This window comes from Balaenoptera ricei, chromosome 14, assembly GCF_028023285.1.
Source record: "Balaenoptera ricei isolate mBalRic1 chromosome 14, mBalRic1.hap2, whole genome shotgun sequence".
NCBI classification, from domain to species: domain Eukaryota; kingdom Metazoa; phylum Chordata; class Mammalia; order Artiodactyla; family Balaenopteridae; genus Balaenoptera; species Balaenoptera ricei.
The window spans coordinates 28,897,162-28,918,358 of record NC_082652.1 but is presented as its reverse complement, the minus strand read 5'-3'; the positions used below and the strand labels follow the sequence as shown (position 1 = coordinate 28,918,358).

The window sequence follows — 21,197 nt, the reverse complement described above, 5'->3', positions numbered from 1 at the left end:
CCAAGCCCCTCAGTCCTGCTGTGACGCCCAGTCGGCTCCGTCCCTTCTCACCGCCACCCCTCACACCCCACTCCAGCCGGTCTGCACACACCTGCCCAGTTTTCTCCATAAAGCACTACATCATGGACACCACCCTCTGCACAAAGATGTCAGCAGTTCACCGTTCTTCTTAGGGCAAAATCTCATTTACATTTTTTGAAGAATTTTAAATGTAACGTCTTTGAAGCAGATGACAAGCTCATGGTCCATGGAGGTCAGGAAGCTAAACTATGAGCTGAGTAGGTACAAGAGCTGAGAGCCTGGGGGCAATTTAATTGTGCGCTGTCTAGAGCCATTCAAATGCAAGTTAACTATAATTGTTATCAATATGAGTAAGACTATAAATGTTCTAATTATTACTTAAAAATCTATACAGCTCTACAGCCCCAGACCCAATTTTCACACTTTAGGCACAGAAAGAAGGTAGCAAGATTGTTTCCAAGAATTTCACAAGCCCCAGTTCCGTCACCTGTAAATGGGGTTTAAGAAAGTACTGATCTCACAAGGCTGCTGTGAAGGGTAAACAAGGCAACACCTGCACGTGGTGGCATGTGAAGAGACGTGGTGATCTCTGACAAAATGACACACTCGCTGCTGCCTTTACCGCGGCCCCTGATCCGCTCCCATCAACTGTAACCTCTCCACGTTTCCAACCTCCTCACCTGTGTTTCCGCTCCACCTGGAGAGAAGCAAGCTTGTCGACCCTGCCTCCCTCGAGGTCACTGCCCTAGTTCAGTCCCTCACCAGCTCCTGCAGGATCCCGCACTGGCCGTGTTAAATATGTGGTCACCATAACTCACTCTGGAAGATGACCGGAACCCCCAGGTGGGGAGGGGAGGAGAGCACCAGGGCAGGGGGCAAGGGGCCGGCTTCTAAGCAGGGGGCAGGGCAACGCACGAGGCATGGTCGGGAGAGGCAAGGCAGGGGCTGGCCGGGGACTCCTGCACCAGCCACGGAAGGGCTTCCCAGACCCCGGTGGAAGGACCAAGCCGTGTTTCAGGACAAGCACTCAGGTGTGGGGTGGTGAACAGGGTACTCGGTGCAACCGCAGAGGGGGTACAAGGGCAACAGGTAAGGACCCTGCCCATGGGGAGGTGAAAACCTTGTTATGGTGTCAAAATGTACACATGCGCCAAGTGCTGCACAAGCTGGGAAATGGTAAAATTTAAATTATGAAGAGAAGCGTAAGAAGATCCTAGCTGTTAGGAGTGAATGCATCACAGGTACATTAAGTGACCGAAGTGAGAAATGGGCACAAGCTGGACAGAAGAGTGCACAGGACATAAACAGACAGGAGAGGAAGACGCCCGGGTGGCATCTAACCCTGCTCTGGGCAAATCTACAGGGGCAGAGAAACAGAACTCAGCATGACAACAGCCTTCCTGGAACTTGATACACATAAAGCTAGCCGAGGACACTACGGAAAACGGTGAAGGCCAACTAAACAGAAAAGCCCGAAAGACAAGTTCTCCAGATGACCTGGGATTTTAAAAGCCCCTCAAAACTATCTTCATAGCTTAAGCCACAAGGCCCCTTTTAAAAGCAGACATGGAATCTCTTCACGTGGGGGCAAAAGTTCAAACTCTGAGCTCTCATCACGATGCTGGAAAGGGCTGCTGGTGCTTTACTGCCCACCAGACGTGAGGTCTCTAGGGAGCAGGGTATGACAGGAGGCAGCTCTGGCCCCAGATCTGTTAAGAGGCACAGCCAGACTCCTTTAGAAGCAACCTGGTCCTCTGAACCTCAGGAACCTCCACTCAGACCTGCAGGTGAGGCCGGCTGTCCCTCCCCTACTTTGTCATCACCTCCTCTCCTGCAGCGCGTCCTTCGCTGCCCTGGCTCCTGCAGCCCTTCCCAACTCCAAGGGAGCCGCTGACAACAGGTGACCCCACACTGAGTCTGAGGCACTGTCACAGCATTAATTCACTCGATCATTGTAACAACCCTACGAGCTGGTGCGTCATCATCCTCGTTTTGCAGATGAGAAAACGGAGGCACAGAGGTTAAATAATGGGACCAGTCACACAGCCAGGAGTGGTAGAGCTGGGATTTAAACTCAGGCCACATGGCTCCTGAGTCTAAATACTTAACCAAATGCAATTCTGTCTCTCCTACTGAAATGCTACTTTATTCTTCTAGCACTCCTAGCTCTTACTAAAGATTGTAAAATAGAACATAAACTGTTGCTATTTAATTATGGTGTACTCTGAACCCAGGGCAGTAAGAAATCACACAGTTGCCAGCAATTAAAACGTAGTGGTTGGCCTGCTCCCAGGGCGGCCTCAATTTCAGAAACTTTAGAACCAAGGATCTTCCTTTACAACAATCAGCATCTTTTTCAAAAGACTTGGTCCCATCTCATTAGAAGTTAGGAGATCTGGATTTGAGTTCTGGTCTGTCACTTATTAACTGAGTAATCTATTTATGGAAAAAAATCCATTAACCTCATAGATTTTCAGGTTATTTTTTTTTAAGTATGAAAAACAGGGATATTAAGAATATTTACTCTGTCCACATTTTAGGAAGACTGTAGGACAAATGATACATATGTGAAAATACTTTGCAAAGTGATAAAGAAAATACAAAAGTTATTCTATCTTATTATTATTTGAGGTGTAATCAATGCTCAGGACACAGAAAAACACCTATGCCCACCTCCTTCTAAATAAATTTTAATGCCACAAGCAGACAAGGTACCTGGGATAAGTAAACACCAAGAGAAGATGATTCCAAGACCCATGAGAACTTTATGGAAGCACAGGTCTGTTTCTGGGAATGAGCAGTGGACAAACCAGGACCAAGTAGTAGCTGATGTATTTCAATGCAGCTAAAGATACATGCAAATATATGTATGTTTGTATGTATGTTTGGAATCACTGGTGCAAAACAAATACAGTGAGGAGATTCATAAAGAAGCCTCCTCCCTGGATGACCTAAGAGATCCCATAATAAGCTCAGCTATGAAAGTCATGGAAGCTGGACCTGGCCCGAAGCACTCGGCACACATCTGTACTTACAGTATGTAATAAAAAACAGAGAGGTGTTTTAGGAGATCAACCATAAAAGGTACTTCTGCATATCTAAAAAGTGTATATATCTCCCTTCACCACAAAGCTTTTTTTTTTTTGGTGAATGATCACACGTTAAGCACTCAATTCACTTAATAGTTAACTAAAACAGTATCTCGCTTTAGACTAGATACATTCCCGAAGCCATTTTTGGGCAAACATTTTCCTATTTTCTAGTTTTTCTAGTTTCTGAGAGCAACGCAGAATCACTCTTATTTCATATTTTCTAGTTATTCTAATTACGCATCAAAGAAGGCAAAGAGGTAAGTGGGAAGAGGGGAGAAGTATCTCAATCTTCAGCCTGACAACAGCAGGCTCACAACCCACCCTGTACCTGTATCTCAACCAAGTACCAGGAACGAGTCTTATATATCTGGAAAAAAATCCAAGTAAATGTTCTTGAGACCATATGGTAAATTTACTTCACCATTTTCACCAGTTTAATAAAGACAAATTTCCGTGTGACTAATCCCTTGAATTAACAACACTCTCAACAGTAGTAAGTATCAGAGCTGGCGTTTACAGGGCACCTGGTCTGTGTTAGTGTCTCTGCACACACACCCTCACCCGACCCCACAATGGCCCTGAGAGGGAGGCACCACCATCTCCATCCCACAGATGAGGACAGACTTCAGGAGGTCTGGGAGCAGGTACACTAAGTAGCAGAGCTGGATGTGAATCCAGGTTGGCCTGATTCTAAAGCCCTCTCTCTTAATCCCCGACTAATTTTAGTAAGTTATTCTGAATCCTCAAATATTTACCTGAACTTTAAAATTCTTAGTTTCTAGGGTTTCTTGAGAGTCCTCAGAGAGCTACCACATATAGGAACAAAATCTATAAGGAAAAGGTTATGGCTGTACACTATTATAGGTATTATTGAAATGAATGGGCTGCCCCAAACTTCATACCTAAGAACAAAGAATAATCCTTAAAATCATCATATAAAGCCCCATCGTTTGGGCATGAAAAGTCTTACATTGGTGTTTCCTAACTGCAGCAGATGGACCGTATAATAGGACTTCACGTCTTCCGACAGGAACTTCACACTGAAGCCTGTTTCCTTAAACAGCATCTCTCGGTCATCCTTTGTCGGCCAGTACTGTGCACATTTAACCTAAATTTAAGAATATGCATACGACTTTTTTTAGTTTATAGACATAATGAAACCATAAAAAGCTGGAAAGGAAAACAAACCACACACACGCTATATATTTTTCAAGTACCCAAATCTAAGAATAGTCGCACTACATTTGATGTTTAATGTATTTTAATAAGATTGACATCTTACAAAAGCAGGTTTGTAAAATGTTCCTCTAACTTATACACTAAAAAAAAGCCATAAACAGATATCATGTTCATAAAATGAAAATCAATTTGTCATTTCTAAAGCAGGGTAACGTATATTTTAACATCATCCTGGCATTCACACTACGTTTCTATAAATATCAAACTCTTACAAGAATCTTATCTTCAAACAGTATTGAAAAGGCTTTATTTTACAAGTATTTTCCATAAATACCCGTTAATCTGCTACTAAATACTACTACATATCTAGAAATAACATTGCATACCTACTTACTAAAATTAAGTTGGGGAAAGAATTAGAAGATAAGCTCCCTTTACGTAGAGTTGTTACATTTTGGCAGAACTATTGACATGGAATTTGTATTTGTGACAATAAAAACATCTTCCCAAAAGCCAAATTATGAGGCCAGCAGGCTGAGGTAAGGTGAGCTAGAGTCATTTCATTAGGAAAAAACAGCAGAAAAGCATCCTTGTAAAATATGGCCATTTCTCCTTTTCCAAATCACAAATAGCTACAAATAACAAACAATAAAAATGCTCCCAAAACAAATGAATACTATGAGCTGACACTTCAAAAGGTTAGCTAAAAGACATTTAAAAAATGACACCAGAAGTGAAAGAGCATAAATTGGAATTTGAACAACTCAGAAATGAGGTGACAGAAAAGAAAAAAGAATCAGAAATAATAGAACACATTTCATCAACAAAGACTAATTAATTAAACTAGGGAAAAGAGATGTGACTAAACACAACAGATGATGGTTTAAGAGAAAAAGAAGGACATTTTTAAAATAAAAAAGAAATGAAGAGGGAGACAAATAGGATTAGAGAAAATGTGACAAACATAAAAAATAAGCAAAGAAAACCTAACACATGTATAATAGGAGAACCCAAGAAAAGAACACCAAAGCAAGCAAGGGAACAGAATAAATGTCAACAAGTATAATTCAATAAATTTTTCTTTAAAGAAAGAAAAAATGTCTGAAATCACATACTGAAAAAGCACTCTATGCCCCTGGACAAACTGACCCAGAATGACCAACAAAGAAATATTTTGGTAAAATTATTGGGGTTTGAAGGAAAAAAATCCTTTGGGTAACCTAGGTAAAAAGAATAAGTGACTTATAAAGGAAATAAAGATGTCCATTTGACTTTGACAGTAATTTGTAATGCCAGAAGAAAATGGAGTAATACATTTAAGTTGTTCAAAGAAAAGCAAATATGAGCCAAAGATTTTATATTCTGCCAAACTGACTGTTAAGCACTGAGCCAGCAGATGAACTGTCATTGGCACGTAAGACATGAGGGACTATGGTGCCCATGAGTCCTTCCTCAGGATCCTTTGGAGTATGAGCTACAGACAGAATGACTGGAGAGACACCTCAACATATACAGGCCTACACAAAAGGGGCATAAGGGACAGAGTATAATGTGCTATAAACTCTGACAATGTACATAAAGTACAACTTAAAAAAAAAACAGAGAATGGGAAAAACAAAACATTTTAAACTTTTTTTCAGTAGTTATTTTGGTGATGGAGTTGATTTTGTTATTATGAGTATTTTCTGTGTGCAATATCAGACAAAGTAAAAGAGTCACTATAAGATATTTGACATCACTAGTGTCTTTGAGAACCAGAATTCACGGTATGGAAAACGCTGTAACAGATAAAGGATAGAAAGGGTTGAGCCAACCCCTATAGGCCTAAATTTGAATCAGAAATATCAGTATGAACACTAGCGCTGTGTTACCTTAACACACAAACATATTTTTCCTTAGCTCTGTTCACTGTAAAGACCAACCCAGTGGCAACAAACATCCCTACTTTTGTTGTGACCCTGAAATACCACTGCCCACTGAAAGAAATTAAGGCCCCTTATAGAAATGGCTGATTCTTACACAAGAGTTTAAGATGAGCCTGCAATATGGAGTCATTCCAGACAGCAAGTAGCTATGAAGACTCTTGGGTCTGTGTAAAAGAACTCAGGGCCCAACTTGAAGAGCTTCCTGCTGGCCAGTGAAGGGAAAATCTGACTACAAATAAGGATAATAACTGCCATGGAGTGAAATGAATCAAGGATGTTTGAATCCATGACTTCACAGTACCTGATGCCCTCCCGCCCTGCCCCCACACCAAGAAAACCTAAGTGGTCACATGTTGAGGACACTAGGGAATCAACTTCGTTTGAAAACTGCTTTTCCTATTTAAAAGTGGCCAAGTAACAAGAGTGGGAGGTTTATTTTTTTTTTAATAGAAGTATTCCAACAAGAGCTCAAGAAGAAATGATAAAACTGGAATATCACTATTTTATATCCCCTAATTAATTAAGGAGCTAAACACCGACCAGCAACAGCTGCCACCATCATTACGCTGACAAACATTATGCTCCCACCCACAAGGTGACCTTCCCCCAGACAATGAAACCTGACTCTAGATCCAACCACCGTAAACATGATTTCTGATTTCTGGTGGCAGTCTTATCTTTTTATTATACTAATTAAACTGCAGAATGAGGGATGAAACTTATAATCCTCTAGTTGGCAACGCTGCTCAAAATGTCCTAACTGATAGAGCCCCCATCACTTGAAGCACGAAAACCACTGTAAACGACTACGCTGACATTGCTGGACACTCTGGTATGTTAACGCCACTTCAGATCTGAAACAGATGAGAAAAACCTTCACTACCATTGAAAACTGGCAACTATTAATTTAGAAAAAAGGAAGAGGGATTTCCCTGGTGGTGCAGTGGATAGGTATCCGCCTGCCAATGCAGGGGACGTCGCAGTTCCAATGCAGGGGAACTTCCCGGGTTCGATCCCTGGTCCAGGAAGATCCCGCATGCTGCGGAGTAACTAGGCCCATGCGCCACAACTACTGAGCCTGCGTTCTAGAGCCCACGTGCCACAACAACTGAGCCCATGTGCCACAACTACTGAGCCCGCAGGGCTAGAGCCCGTGCTCCGCAACAAGAGAAGCCCCCACTCGACTAGAGAAAGCCCATGTGCAGCAACGAAGACCCAACGCAGCCAAAAATAAATAAAATTAAATCTTTAAAAAAAAAAAAAAGGAAGAATCAGGAACCTGAAGAAGCAGAGCAGTCTAAGACCTCAGGGCTGAAAGAGACCTGACAGACAATACTTTCCAATTTGCACGTTTGACAGAAGAGGACCCTAAAGCCACAGAAGCTGAAAGACTTACTCAACGTTGCACCACTAATTAGCACTGGGTTTAGACTACACTTCAAATGTCAATAAATTTATACATTTCCATACTTACTGCCTTGTGACCGAAGACCCAATGGTAATTTATAAAGGTTTTAGAAACCTGTCACTTTAATCTTTTATAAAATTTCCAGGATTTTGATAATAATAAATTGTAAAGATTGTGATAAAGCCTAGGGATTCCAAAGATCTAAATACCACTACTAGCCAATACTGGCTCCATTATACTTATATTTTGGAGGGTAGTGGTCTGCAATTGTTATTTAAATATTTAAGGTAAAAAAGGAAAAGGATACATTAGCTCTTCTGGTCAGAATCACCCTGACCACTAGCCTTTAGCAATTAAAGGCCAAAACTAATGAATGAATATCCCAAAAGAAATAAGAAAATATTTATAAGTTAACAATCACAGGCAGTACACTAAGTTGTAAATATCAAGTATTACTCACCGATTCTTTCTCCACAATTCGGTTTAGCATGACAACTGCTTTGGTCTTTTGCTGCCAAACCATGAGCCAGAAATGACAACCTGTATTAGGAAGTGGACCCTGTAAGAACAGAGAAGGAAAAGTAGGTAAGAGAAAGGGGACGGAGTAAGGCTCCGAGGAAACTCCTTCAGGGAAGCTTCTCGTCTGAGAATAGTGTATCGGATCATAAAGAGTAAATCGAGACTTTAAATCCACTTGAACTAAAAATAGGTCTGTGCTAGTTAGGATTACTGATTATCAACGATCAAAACTGACTTTTATTTACTTAGGCAGAAACGAAAAATTTTCAGGCTCTCAGGTGACTTTCAGAGTTGAGGGCTGGAGAACCAGGCTTGGGTAGAAACAAACGTCAAGACAAGATTTTGTCCAAAGAGGAGTGGGTTTGGGACAGTACTCCCAGCCTGTCACTAACATCACCTGCTTTGCTGGTACTGCCATCCTAAGGTGGCTGTAGTACTCACGCACAACCTGTAAGCAAATCAGGGTCAAAATCACAGGCGCCAAGATCTACGGGTTGTGTTCTAGCTGCAAAGGAGGCAGGCAAAGGCAATTTCTGTCCCCTCCGGTCTCTGCCACAGAAAGAGAGGCCCTGCCTTCCATCATGAGGGCAGCCCTGCAAAGGAGGAAGTCTGTGCCAGCACTGGCCTGCAACCAACCCAAGTTAGCTACAAAGAGAATTCCAGAAAAAGTGGAAATTTCAAAGCACCTGAACCACTATGAAACTGTTAATCTACAAAACCAGAGAATGTGTAACCCTCAAGAGCAGAGTTAAAAGGGGTAACGGTGCATATCACAATACTGCCATGGGGAAAAAAAATCAAATCATATTATGAATTTCCAATTACCTTCACATTTTGATTAATGGGTAGCACAGGGAAGAATAAAGGGCAAACAAGAGATGAGAAGGCCATGCCCAAACTTTAACTATTTTAAGTGAGTAAAGATTAACATGAACGAGGTTTGACTGTACCTCCAGTAACTCAACAAGCATTCACCTCACAGGACGCTGACTAGAGCTTCAGCTCCACGTGGAAAACAAGGCAATTCAAGTGGTGCTACACTGAAAGCAGCTTTAGGGCAGTTGTATCCCTGGTATGTAGTGGGTGTTGGGTAAATATTATTTGAACTAATAAACTCTAAGCTCTAAGTTATACAAATGCTAGAAAGGGATTGCGAATCCTGAGGAGCTGCACCCTCGGGTTTGAGGAACTGTTCCCCTCCTTCGGTGCATGTTATCCAATGCTTGAGTTACTTCCAAAACCAAACAATGTGAAGGTAAAAACAGCATTGAGAAGATCCCCAGTAAAATGAATGCCGTTTCTTTCGTCTAAAAAAATGGACATATCAGTTCACCAATGAAGTCGCTCCTTAGTGTGTTCACGCACACGTGCGTGTACACACACACACACACACACATTCTGTTAGTGGTTCTGAAATGGGAGAGGGTTTCTCAGCCCTTCCACTTAGCAGCAATACTACCTATTTTTCTTGTGCAAAATGGAGATCTATACCAAGGGACTGATACATATGTTTTTAATTTTCATAAAATTTAGAGGGTAAAGATGACAAAAATAATAAGCAATAAAGGACAATGAGAACAACTGCAGTTTTAATAAACACTTAGCATCTCTGGTTTTCTCTATCCTTTGAAATATTTTCTGTGCGTGTTCTCTGTTCCAACGTACTAGGTACAAAGGCAAAAGCAGTCTCAGATGTCAAAGAGCTTATGACAGAGGCAAGGAACAGAAACACATCAAGCACCACAAGAGTAAGGGGTAAACCATCAGGTCTGCAGAAGCAGGAAGGATAGCAGAGCCTTAAAAATGAGGAGGGCACTGACATGGGGAGAGGAAGGGTAGGGAATCAGGATCCCTTCCCAGCATAAGGCAAGGCATGTGCAAGTTTAGGGGACATCTAGGAAAAGACAGCTAGATTGCTGAGGGCAACGTGGAGGTACGCAGTAGGAAACTCCACCTGCAGAGTGGGAGGGTCTCGAATGCAAGAAATAGTCACCGAACTCTTCTTTAAGGAGTAAAGGGATATGACCAGATTCGTATGTCACAAAAAATAATTCTGGTGGAATTGTTATAGATGGATTAGGAAGGACGGACTGGTGGCAAGGAAATAAGCTACCACTTTGGTGCAGATAAACTTCAAGAGAGCTCTGAAGAAGGGCAGGGCAGCAGAACAAAGGAAAGTATTAGACACATGAGGAGGATAGCTTTAACCCAGATGAGAAAAATAGGAAGGGGGCTGGCATGGTTTAAAAAAAAAGAAAGAGTTCGACATAGAAAATGCAGAATTTGTGACATCAATTGGTCACGTGGGTAAAAACACCCATATGGATGCTGAAAAATATAAGGCAGGGGTGGAGGCAGGGGTGAGACTCAGGAAATAAGAAAAAGCTGAAGACGGGCTTCTGAGTCCCATTTAGAATGAGGGGGGAGGGACTCTGTCAGGACACAAAGAAACTGTCCAAGATGGACAGGAGGCTTAAATGAGATCACTAGGGTATGAGTCAGGCATTTTCTTTTTCGTGATGAGATTTATAATGTTTTATAAATGGGTTATTACTATCATTACTACTACTAATAAAAAGCAGTAACAAATGCCACAATAAATACTCCATGGAGTACTTACCATAGTACCAGGCACTATATGAGTTTTTATCAGCATTGTTCTATAGATAATAGAGATATATATCGATAATATAGGTACACACTTGACTCTTGAACAACACGGGTTTGAACTGCGGGGGTCCACATATAGGCAGATTTTTTTCAATAAATACACAGCTGGCCCTCTTATCCATGGGTTCTGCATCCGCAGAATCAACCAACCTCAGATGGCAAACTTAATACACGATCCGTGATTGGTATGTGGAATCCCAAGGACAGAGAAGGACAACTATGCACTTGAGAACCCGTGGGTTTTGGCATCTGCAGAAGATCCTGCAAGCAAATCCCCCCAGATTCCAAGGGACGACAGTACAGGCTTGGGGAATAAGTAATGTGTCCAAGGTCACAGAGTAGTTTCAAGGCAGCAGATCTGAATAATTAAGAGCAGAACCATGCAGTCTATGGAGACCGTGTAGCTTCACATCCTGGCCTCATCCCACTTGTTGTATGACCTTGGTAAAGTTATTTGAAGTTCCTTTGTCTCTTTAGGTGATTCCTCGTGTTAACATAAGGATAACAATAGTATTTACCACAGAGGGTTATCCTGAGGTTTAGATTATACAAAACATAAAATATAGAACAGTGTTAAAAACTGCTAGCTGTTACTATTTACAACAGCCAAGACGTGGAAGACATCTAAGTGTCCATCTACAGATGAATGGATAAAGAAGATGTGGTACATATATACAATGGCATACTGCTCAGCCATAGAAAATAATGAAATAATGCCATTTGCAGCAACATGGATGGACCTAGAGATTATCATTCTAAGTAATTCAGACAAAGACAAATACTATATGATATCACTTACATGTGGAATCTAAAATATTATACAAAAGAAATTATTTACAAAACAGAAACAGACTCACAGACAGAAAACATACTTATGGTTACCAAAGGGGAAAGGGGAGAAGGGATAAATTAGGAGTTTGGGATTCACAAATACACACTACCATCTATAAAATAACAGGATTTACTGTGTAGCTCAGGGAACTATATTCAGTAACTTGTAATAACCTACGACAGCAAAGAATATGAAAAAGAATAGATATAGATGTGTGTGTATATAACTTAATCACTTTTTGTACACCTGAAACTAACACAGTATGGTAAATCAACTATAGTTCAATAAAATAATAAATAAAAGACTGCTAGCTCGGGAACTTCCCTGGTGACACAGTAATTAAGAATCCGCCTGCCAATGCAGGGAACGTGGGTTCAAGCCCTGGTCCGGGAAGATCCCACATGCCGTGAAGCAACTAAGCTCGTGCGTCACAACTACTGAGCCCACGTGCCAAAACTACTGAAGCCCACGCGCCTAGAGCCCATGCTCAGCAACAAGAGAAACCACCACAATGAGAAGCCTGCGCACTGCAACAAAGAGTAGCCCCCGCTCCCTACAACTAGAGAAAGCCCACGAACAGCAACAAAGACCCAACGCAGCCAAAAATAAATATATATATATTAATTAATTAAAAAAAAGATTGCTAGCTGCTAGCTGTTAATTTTACTTCCCACTAGGATGTGAAGTTCATAATGGCAGTTTTATGAATGGCTGTTTTATTCAAACAATGCTGCCACAAAGTAGGTACTCAAAGCTTTGCTGGATGAATGAACATCCAATGAAGCAGCCAGACTGGGATTCAAATACAGATACCATGAGTCCAGAGTCTACCCTCTTTCTTAAGATACAAAAAGGTTCAAAATGTGGTCCCAGGGAGTTGAAGTGATGAGTGTAGACTGGACGGGGGAAAAAACCTAAGTCAGAATCTTGAGAAACTGCATTTTTAGACACTAAAAATGAGAAAGAGGAATGGATAAAAAAGACTGAAAAAAAAAAGAGAAAGAAAGGGTGTGATAAGGAATCTAGGGTAATTACTCTTTTCTGTTTTTTACCATTATGGTTTTTTCAAATAGAAAGTAAATTTTTTAACTCTAAAAATGAGTTTATTAAAAACATGAATACGCATAAGAAAAACTTCAAATATTACAGAAAATGGCAAATTGAAGTCTCTCTTTTTTCCTAATTCCCAGAAATAATCAGTAAGAATAGCAAGTGTATAATTTGTTTAGCCAGCCCCTTGCAGACTGTTTCATTTCTACTATTTCTGGCCCTATGCTATTAAAATGAAGTTGTAACAAACACCCTCACATGTATCTTTATGTCTTTACATATTAGACCCCTGAGTATTACAAACTTTTAAATCTCTGCTGATCTGACAGGAGAAAAGTGGTAACTGATTGCTGGTTTAAATTTATATTCCCTAATTACTAGAAAAGTTGAGCATCTCTTCATATGTATATTGTCTATCTTTATTTCTTTTCTTTGAACTGTGAATTTATGTTCTTTGCCAGTTTTTTTCATGGATTGTTTCTCTTTTTCTTTTTGATTTACAGGAGCTGCTTTACTTCAAGTAAAAAAGAGTAATTAATTCTTGTTTCCTGTGAATTAGAGATAGTCTAACAGTTCATAGTTACATTAATTTGAATATCTTCTTACCATTTTCAACGGTTTTCACTTTCAGTAACAGGTTATTCTGATCTGAAATGGGTTCTTTAAAAATCTCAAACATTATAAATATACAGCTTATCTTTTTTCAAATTTAAGTACAGTTGATTTACAATACTGTGTTAGTTACAGGTGTACAGCAAAGTGATTCAGTTACATACATATATTTTTTCAGATTACGCTCCATTATAGGTGATTGCAAGATACTGAATAATACAGCTTATCTTTTGAATATTTAAAAATCATTAACTGAGGGAAATGAGAGCACTGTTAATTAAATCTATTATTTGATAAACAAAGGGTAGCTGGTGTGGATAAACCAAAATCATTTCTGCTATCTCAGAGTGGAAGAAAAGTGCTGCTGGAACATGGGTGTGGCCGGTGTGCTGAGAAGCAATCGGGCAGGAGGCCAAAGGGGCAGCAGGCTCTTGGGCCTCCCTGTTGGTTGTCTGGGCACCTGGCTCACACCCTCACCTGCCCTGACATCCAAGGTCTGTCCACACTCTGAAAATACACGCCAGGGTGGGGCAGAGAAGAGCTTTCAAAGGGCCTCTCGTTCTGATTCAAGTGATGTAAAGAGAAGCAGAAGGTAACAAAGCATCAACAAACCAAGGCTTTGTACTAAATATTCAATATAAAGCAAGGAGGACAACTGGCCAGAAAAGAACCGGCCTAGCCAAATTCCATGAACAACTTTCTTTCAGAGAACGTGTAACATTGAAGATTACTTTTATCTGAAATATACACAGCTGCAAAACATTGTAACATCATTCATTACATAACAACAGAAAAAACTGAAACAGCATTTCATCTCCAAAAGAAGTCAGGACACACTTTTCGCTGTGTTTTAAAGAAGACCAATCACAAGAATGGCGGTCAGGCATCGGCTGCACATCACACCACTTGCCTGTGTTAAGATGTAACTCCTCTGCGCCTCTTCTATGTCAACTAAGCTGGCATTAATATAATCATTTTCAGCATTTTGCAGTTTAACACGACTGTGATCATCTGAAACAGAGCATGACAAATCATACCGTCATTTCAAACTTGCATTTCTTTTTTATTTTAATATTAATTTTCTGGATATTTATACAATGATAGAAGAGACAAAGAAAAATAAATTAGCACCCCAGTAGAGCCAAATCCCAAATTACTCCCCTTTTTACTATTTTTTTTAAAGATTATTTATTTATTATTTTTGGCTGCATCAGGTCTTAGTTGCGGCACGCGGGATCTTTGTTGAGGCATGCGGGATCTTTCATTGCAGCGCACAGGCTTCTCTCTAGTTGTGGCACGCAGGCTCCAGGGCACATGGGCTCTGTAGTTTGCAGCACACAGGCTCTCTAGTTGACGCACGCGAGTTCAGTAGTTGTGGCGCATGGGCTTAGTTGCCCCGCAGCATGTAGGATCTTAGTTCCTTGACCAGGGATCGAACCTGCGTGCCCTGCATTGTAAAGCGGATTCTTTACCACTGGACCCCCAGGGAAGTCCCCCAAATTACTCCCTTTTTTAAAAGGAAGTACAAAGATGAAATCCTTTTGTTTGTTACTGTTTGTTAGAAGGAAGTGCTTCTGTTAGTGGTAGTTTAGCTGTTGTTTAACTAGAAAAATTGACCAGAGTAAAACATAGTAAAAGAAATAAAGCACCTATCTTCCTAAAAGTAAAAGGATGGTTAAGATTCTTGATGCCTAAGAAATAATAAGTCTACCTACAAAAAACAATGGCCTCAAATAAATAAGACCAGATTCCCAAAGTAACTACATTTCATTTTCTTCAATCAACACATGTGCATTCAACTATATAAAAATAATTTTTAGCACTTAATTATATAATTAGATCAAGTGCTAAACTATATTTAACACACTTGGAATATTCCAATTCTTTAAAAGACAACTAAAGATACTTCATTACTTAGACTGTGTTATAACAGTTTAGATATACTAGTTTTTAAAAGTGAAAATCTCACAGATTTAGAATTGATGCTAATTTAAATACGTGGAGCACAAAACTTTACCTATATCATTTTGGAGGGAGGGGAAGAGAAACAAGACACTGCGAGAGGAAGCACATGTATAATAACAGAACTAGTGTTAACTCAGAATTCTAAATATATGACAGGCAGAGGCATATGACTGAATTATAACCTACATGCATGTTTGATGTCTAACTAGAGAAAACGTTCTACTGTAAACTGCTCCCCTCAAGGCAATACCAAACAACCATTCTCTCCCCCACTTTTAAACTACAAAAACTGTTCACATTACCTCCATGTGAAAGAAAATGTTAAATGGCTTTAGTTCCACACATCAATTTATGTGAGATGTCTCTGCTGGATTGAACCCAAGACCTCTGTAAATATTACACGTCATGTGTAAACAGGAAAAGCGAAGGTCTTGTTATAGTAAATCACTTATACTAGTGTTCTCGGAAAGATGATGTCAACAGTCACTTTTTTTTTTTAAACAGTCATTTTTTTTTTTTTAACAGTTTGATCACTCTTTAACTGTTATGTGAGGGAGTAAAACAGTCAGCTATATAATTAACAAAATAAAGACCATACGCCTCCTAGATAACACATATCAGAAGAATAATGCATGCTTTTAGAATGCTACACAATCCCTAAAATTCAAGTTCCGCCAAAATATAATACCAAAGGAACGTATTTCCTCATGCTGTAATCACAGAAAGAAGAGAAACCCCGGAGACTAATCATATCTATTGCACAAGTGAAAAAAGCAATTTGGCAAAAGAAGCAAGAATCCATAGGCACTGGGAAGGTTCCCCTACAGGGCGCTGGGAATTCAGTTATCCGGCAAGTCATCCAGACCCTTCCATAAGCCTGGAGAAAGACCTCAGGGGTGTTTTAAGGGTATCTGACACCCTGCCTTCAGGACTTTGAACTGGGTTCACTGTTATTTTCTCTCCAGTGTTAACATCTACACCTGGTGTCACTCCAGCTCATTAAAAACATGAATCCCACACCCCCAGATACGTTCCCTGGAGCCCGAGTGCTGACCAGTAGGGGAGCAGGGCGTTACCTGAAAGGCACCCCCCAAAAGGAAGGTAATCCTTGGGAAAAGTCTAGCTATTTAGAACTGGCTACAAGTGTTGGCTGAACCTATGTTTTCTCCTCAGGACTGATTTTTTTAAACTTTCAGATACATCTAACATCATTTTAATTCTTCTGTTCCATTAAGAAGATTAATAAAAAATACAAAGCATGTAACTTTTTGATTCAGAAGAGAATCTGTGTAGAGAAAAAAACATAAGAGTTTCTTGTGTTAAATAAAACATATCACTTTAACACTATCTACCAAGTAAGTATAAACATTTCAGGAAGTGAAACTATCAAAGCCTTTTTATGAGGAATTGTGACTTGATGATTTATATTCTCTGGCAATGATAACAAAGAGAGACAAAGCCTCTTTTCCCACGAAAAACCACTTACTGTCTGGTCTGAAATATCTGTGAGGGTGACATGGGTCCCCTTAACACTTGAGGTCAAGTGTCTCCTCTCCCTGCCCGTCACGACTGGTCAGCCCCAAACCTGTGTGAACAGTTCACTCCAAACCAAACTTCTGACTTCTGAGTTAGAAAAAAACCCAGGATGTTACATGCTTTCTCCTCTCCCCAAAGCAGCTGATCCTGCCTAAGAACCTCTGAAATGAGACTATCAGATCAGAGTCACACAACCTCGGGGCCATCAGCACTTTATCATCATTTGAAGTGTATGGTTATCCCCCTCTTCCTTATCTTTTAAAGGATCCAGCAAAGGGAGAAAATGAGGATGATTCAAACTGTATTGCATGAGAGGCCACAAATGCAACCAAACCACACCTCACAGGAAATCTGATTTCTCAACATCTAGTAACACCACCAGCAGGACGATCAAGAATGCATACTTTTCTCCACAGTGGCATCATCGGGGTGAGGGAAGAAATGCACACCCCATGGACTGCGGCAACGAGCTGGATTAGGCAAACTTCCAACCGCAAGTCCCCGCACCTCCCACCCGCAAACAGCCTGTTTTCTGAGAAATGGCTTCATCTGTCAAGAAATGACTGGCTCTAGCTGTGGCCTGAGCTGACAACACAGATTAGCTTCCTCTTTCAATACTGTCACATTGAGCTTTTTTCCCCCATCCCACCCCACCCCCCCACCCCCAGTTTCACCTTTTTTCATTATTGTAAAGACATCTCCTTGTGGAAAGTCTTCCAGGTCAAACAGGAAGGGCTCACATTTATGCTGAGGCAGAGATCAAGAACAATGAACAGAAACTGGGCAGAAGACTGACTATCAGCACAGCTTTAACAGACTTCCTGCTTCAGGCTCCATTCTCAATGGGGGACAGTAAGCGTTCGGCACTGATTTCCACACCATGTGGCGCTTCCCGGCCAAGAATGTAAGCATCTGACAGATGTGTCAACTCTCTTCAATCCTACAAGTAGATACTGGAGGCACAAATAACATGAATTTTCTCTCATAAATCAAGCAATGAGCCAAAAGCAAAGCTACAGCTAAACCCCCGTCAGCACTGGCGTGGCCATGTTAGTGGAGAAGAAACAAGCCATCGTGCAGAGGGTCAGCATCTCAGCTGTCTCCTCGGCAAAGTAAAACCATATGAGCTGAATGTTCCTTTTCTGACGACATAACCAACCACAACGGCTGTGCAGGACTTTTCGCTCCTGGGATGTGTCAGGTGCTCGCTGCTCTCCACTCTCACCCCTCACACCCTGAGTCGTGTTGTGCACGTTTTGCTGACACTCAGGCCAGTCAAGTCATCAGCCTCGATCGCACCCTAGAGAAGCAGCAGCAGAGGCCCAGAGACGCCCCAGATCCTCCCTGACATCGCCGCCCCAGATCCTCCCTGACATCGCCGCCCCAGATCCTCCCTGGCATCGCCGTCTACCCTGCTCTTTGTCTCAGGGATGACTTCTGCCTCCACCTCTGCACACACACCTCACCTCTTGAAGGCCTGACCCAGGACTTCCCTTCTCTGATGGAAGCCCCCCTCCTGCACATCCCCCCCACCAGACGATCTGCTCTTTAAATTGACCACCTTCCACACCTGGTCAACACATACATGCCAGGAGACAGGCAACCAGGACAGAGAGATAAGACATTATTTGTTTCAAGCTTTTTAAAAGAAAAAAAGTCCTATCCGGGAATGAGTCCTAGTGCCGTACTGCACTGCGCTGAGTATGGTGGGAGCAGGCCAGGGTAAGAGGAGGGGAAGGGGCTTCCAGCAGGAGGAACAGCAGGAAGAGGAGCACAGGGGCCGCCGAGAAGGACCGGGAGGAGGAGAGGCCCTGGCAACTCCGCACGAGCACCTGAGCTTTGAGGAAAGAATGAGCAGCGGACAGAGGACGGGATGGAACGAGGAGGATGGCCTGACACTCGGGCAGTCCCATCCATCGGGGCCTGTGGCACAGCCCCATGGACCGGCCACCAGCGATGCTGTGTGGAGCGCACAGCGGGCTCGGCCTCCTCCAAACGAGGGGCCAGCTGCCTGCACATGTCCACCTCTCTCAATCCATCATGATTCCAAGTTCCTAAACTTGACATGACAGTGTTAACTGGTTAAATTCTGCCTCCGCACATCCCCAAACTGAAAAGGGCCCCTTGAATCCACCCCAGAGTCTCTGAGATGGAAAGAAGACTGGGAGGTGTCCTTACAAAACGGGTAAAAGTCACCACTGCCGCTTGAACATGGACACCTTTCCTCTTCGACAGCATCTATAAAACAAGATGTGGGACTTCCCTGGTGGCGCAGTGGTTAAGAATCCGCCTGCCAATGCTGGGGACACGGGTTCGAGCCCTGGTCCAGAAAGATCCCACATGCCGCGGAGCAACTAAGCCCGTGCACCACAACTCCTGAGCCTGTGCACTAGAGTCCGCGAGCCACAACTACTGAGCCCGCGAGCCACAACTACTGAGCCCATGCTCTAGAGCCCGTGAGCCACAACTACTGAAGCCCATGCACCTAGAGCCTGTGCTCTGCAGTAAGAGAAGCCACCACAATGAGAAGCCCACGCACCACAACAAAGAGTAGCCCCTGCTTGCCGCAACTAGAGAAAGCCCACTTGCAGCAACGAAGACCCAACGCAGCCATAAATAAATAAATAAATAAATAATTTTTTAAAAAAAACAAAAAAAACAAGACAAACCACGCTTTGGTCTCACACAATCAGTGAGCAGCTCACCACTCTCCTTGAAGCTCAGATCTCTCCCTCTAGGAGAAAGGAAGGGAGAGGCAGTTGGGGGACGAATAGTATTTCCCTTTCATCCACAAACCCAGGCCCCTGGAACCCATCCACACTCCTGGGGAGCTTACCTTCTCGGAAAGGGAGACAGCAATAAGCAAAATAATTAAGTAGATTACATGTTATGCAGTAATAAACCCTATGGGAAAAAAGAGCAGAATAAAGGGCAGCTGTGCTGGGAAGGGGGACAGGTTGCCAATTCTAAACAGGTGGTCAGGCTGGGCCTCACTGTGACAGTGACACTGAAGCAAAGACTTAGAGGAGGTCAGCCACATGAATATTTGGGTCAAGAGTGTGCCACGCACAGAGAAGAGTGAAGGCTTTGTGATGGGTACATGCCTCACGTCTGGGGATGGCGACTGCGGCACAAGCCCCGTGAACAAAGGGAAGAGAAGCACCTGAAACTTAGGTTCAGGGTTGAGACATCCTGTACTGATTTATTAGTCTCAACTCCTAAATCCAACTATCAGAGAAAAGGGGCTTCTACTTCCGTTTTCTCATAGCACCTACCAGCACGGTGTCATAACAATTTAGGCTGGCAAGTGGTCAAGCATTGTTTATACGATGAATTCCAGAAAATGTTCATATTCAAACTGTTAAGCTGTGGTAGAATTTTTTTAGAATCACATGTCACTATTAAAACACTCTAGGGGCTTCCCTGGTGGCGCAGTGGTTGAGAATCTGCCTGCTAATGCAGGGGACACAGGTTCGAGCCCTGGTCTGGGAAGATCCCACATGCCGCGGAGCAACTAGACCCATGAGCCACAACTACTGAGCCTGCGCGTCTGGAGCCTGTACTCTGCAACAAGAGAGGCCACGACAGTGAGAGGCCCGCACACCGCGATGAAGAGTGGCCCCCACTTGCCACAACTAGAGAAAGCCCTCACAGAAATGAAGACCCAATACAGCCAAAAATAAATAAATAAATTTAAAAAAAAGAAAAAGAGTACTGTTTTCAAACATTTCAAAAAGGGGGAAAGGGGCAGGTATAAAAACAAACAAACAAACAAAAAAACACTCTAAACGTCAGCAGGAGATGAAACTACAGCTGACTTGAGAAGTAAAGTAATTTAGCAAAAAACAACAGCTCAGAAAGCTTCAGGACTTTTTAGTAGAGGCAACTGGAATCATGTGGCCAGATGAGAGAGAACAGTGAGGGAGGCGAAGGGGCGTGGGTGTGGCCCTAGGGTCTGCTCTGGCTCCACTGGCCCCCATGGCCGAAGAAGCCGCTGTGACCTGCACGGAGCAGGGCGGCCCCCGGAGGTGCAGGCCCAGGACCCGAAACCCAGCACTCGTCTCCTGGGCCTCTTTCTCATCCGTTAAGAGGGAACGGCCAGACTACACTTGTCCTTCTCCACTATTTCTATTGACTGACCCTCATTTATACCCTAAACGTGTCAAGTACAGAACTCCTCAAAAAGTCCTACTTTATCTTAAAAATTTACAGAAACTTAAAAATTCTACTTTGCTATGTATCTGTATTTTAATATATCAACCACTCCTTCCCCCAGTGCCCGTTCTGAGTATAACGGATGGTCCTGGAGGACGTGCCCGGCTTCCTCACTGACTTAAGGGCTCTCCCTGCAGCCCCGGCGCAGCTCCAACACCAGAGCTGTCCACGCG

At 42.4% G+C, this 21,197-nt stretch overlaps 1 protein-coding gene across 4 annotated transcripts in view; it reads right to left on the bottom strand.

Annotated features, from left to right (window-relative positions):
* Window positions 1–21,197, bottom strand: part of PTPN2 (protein tyrosine phosphatase non-receptor type 2) — a 76,493-nt gene that overhangs the window by 19,428 nt on the left and 35,868 nt on the right. For 3 of the 4 annotated variants that reach the window (XM_059894114.1, XM_059894115.1, XM_059894113.1), the window contains exons 3-5: window positions 14,219–14,319; window positions 8,086–8,184; window positions 4,084–4,221 (exon numbers count right to left, since the gene is read on the bottom strand). In XM_059894114.1, coding sequence (XP_059750097.1) covers window positions 4,084–4,221; window positions 8,086–8,184; window positions 14,219–14,319 — 338 coding nt within the window. Of the gene's footprint in view, window positions 1–4,083; window positions 4,222–8,085; window positions 8,185–14,218; window positions 14,320–17,483; window positions 17,763–21,197 lie in introns of all 4 variants that reach the window. The other variant, XM_059894116.1, reaches the window with a different exon arrangement.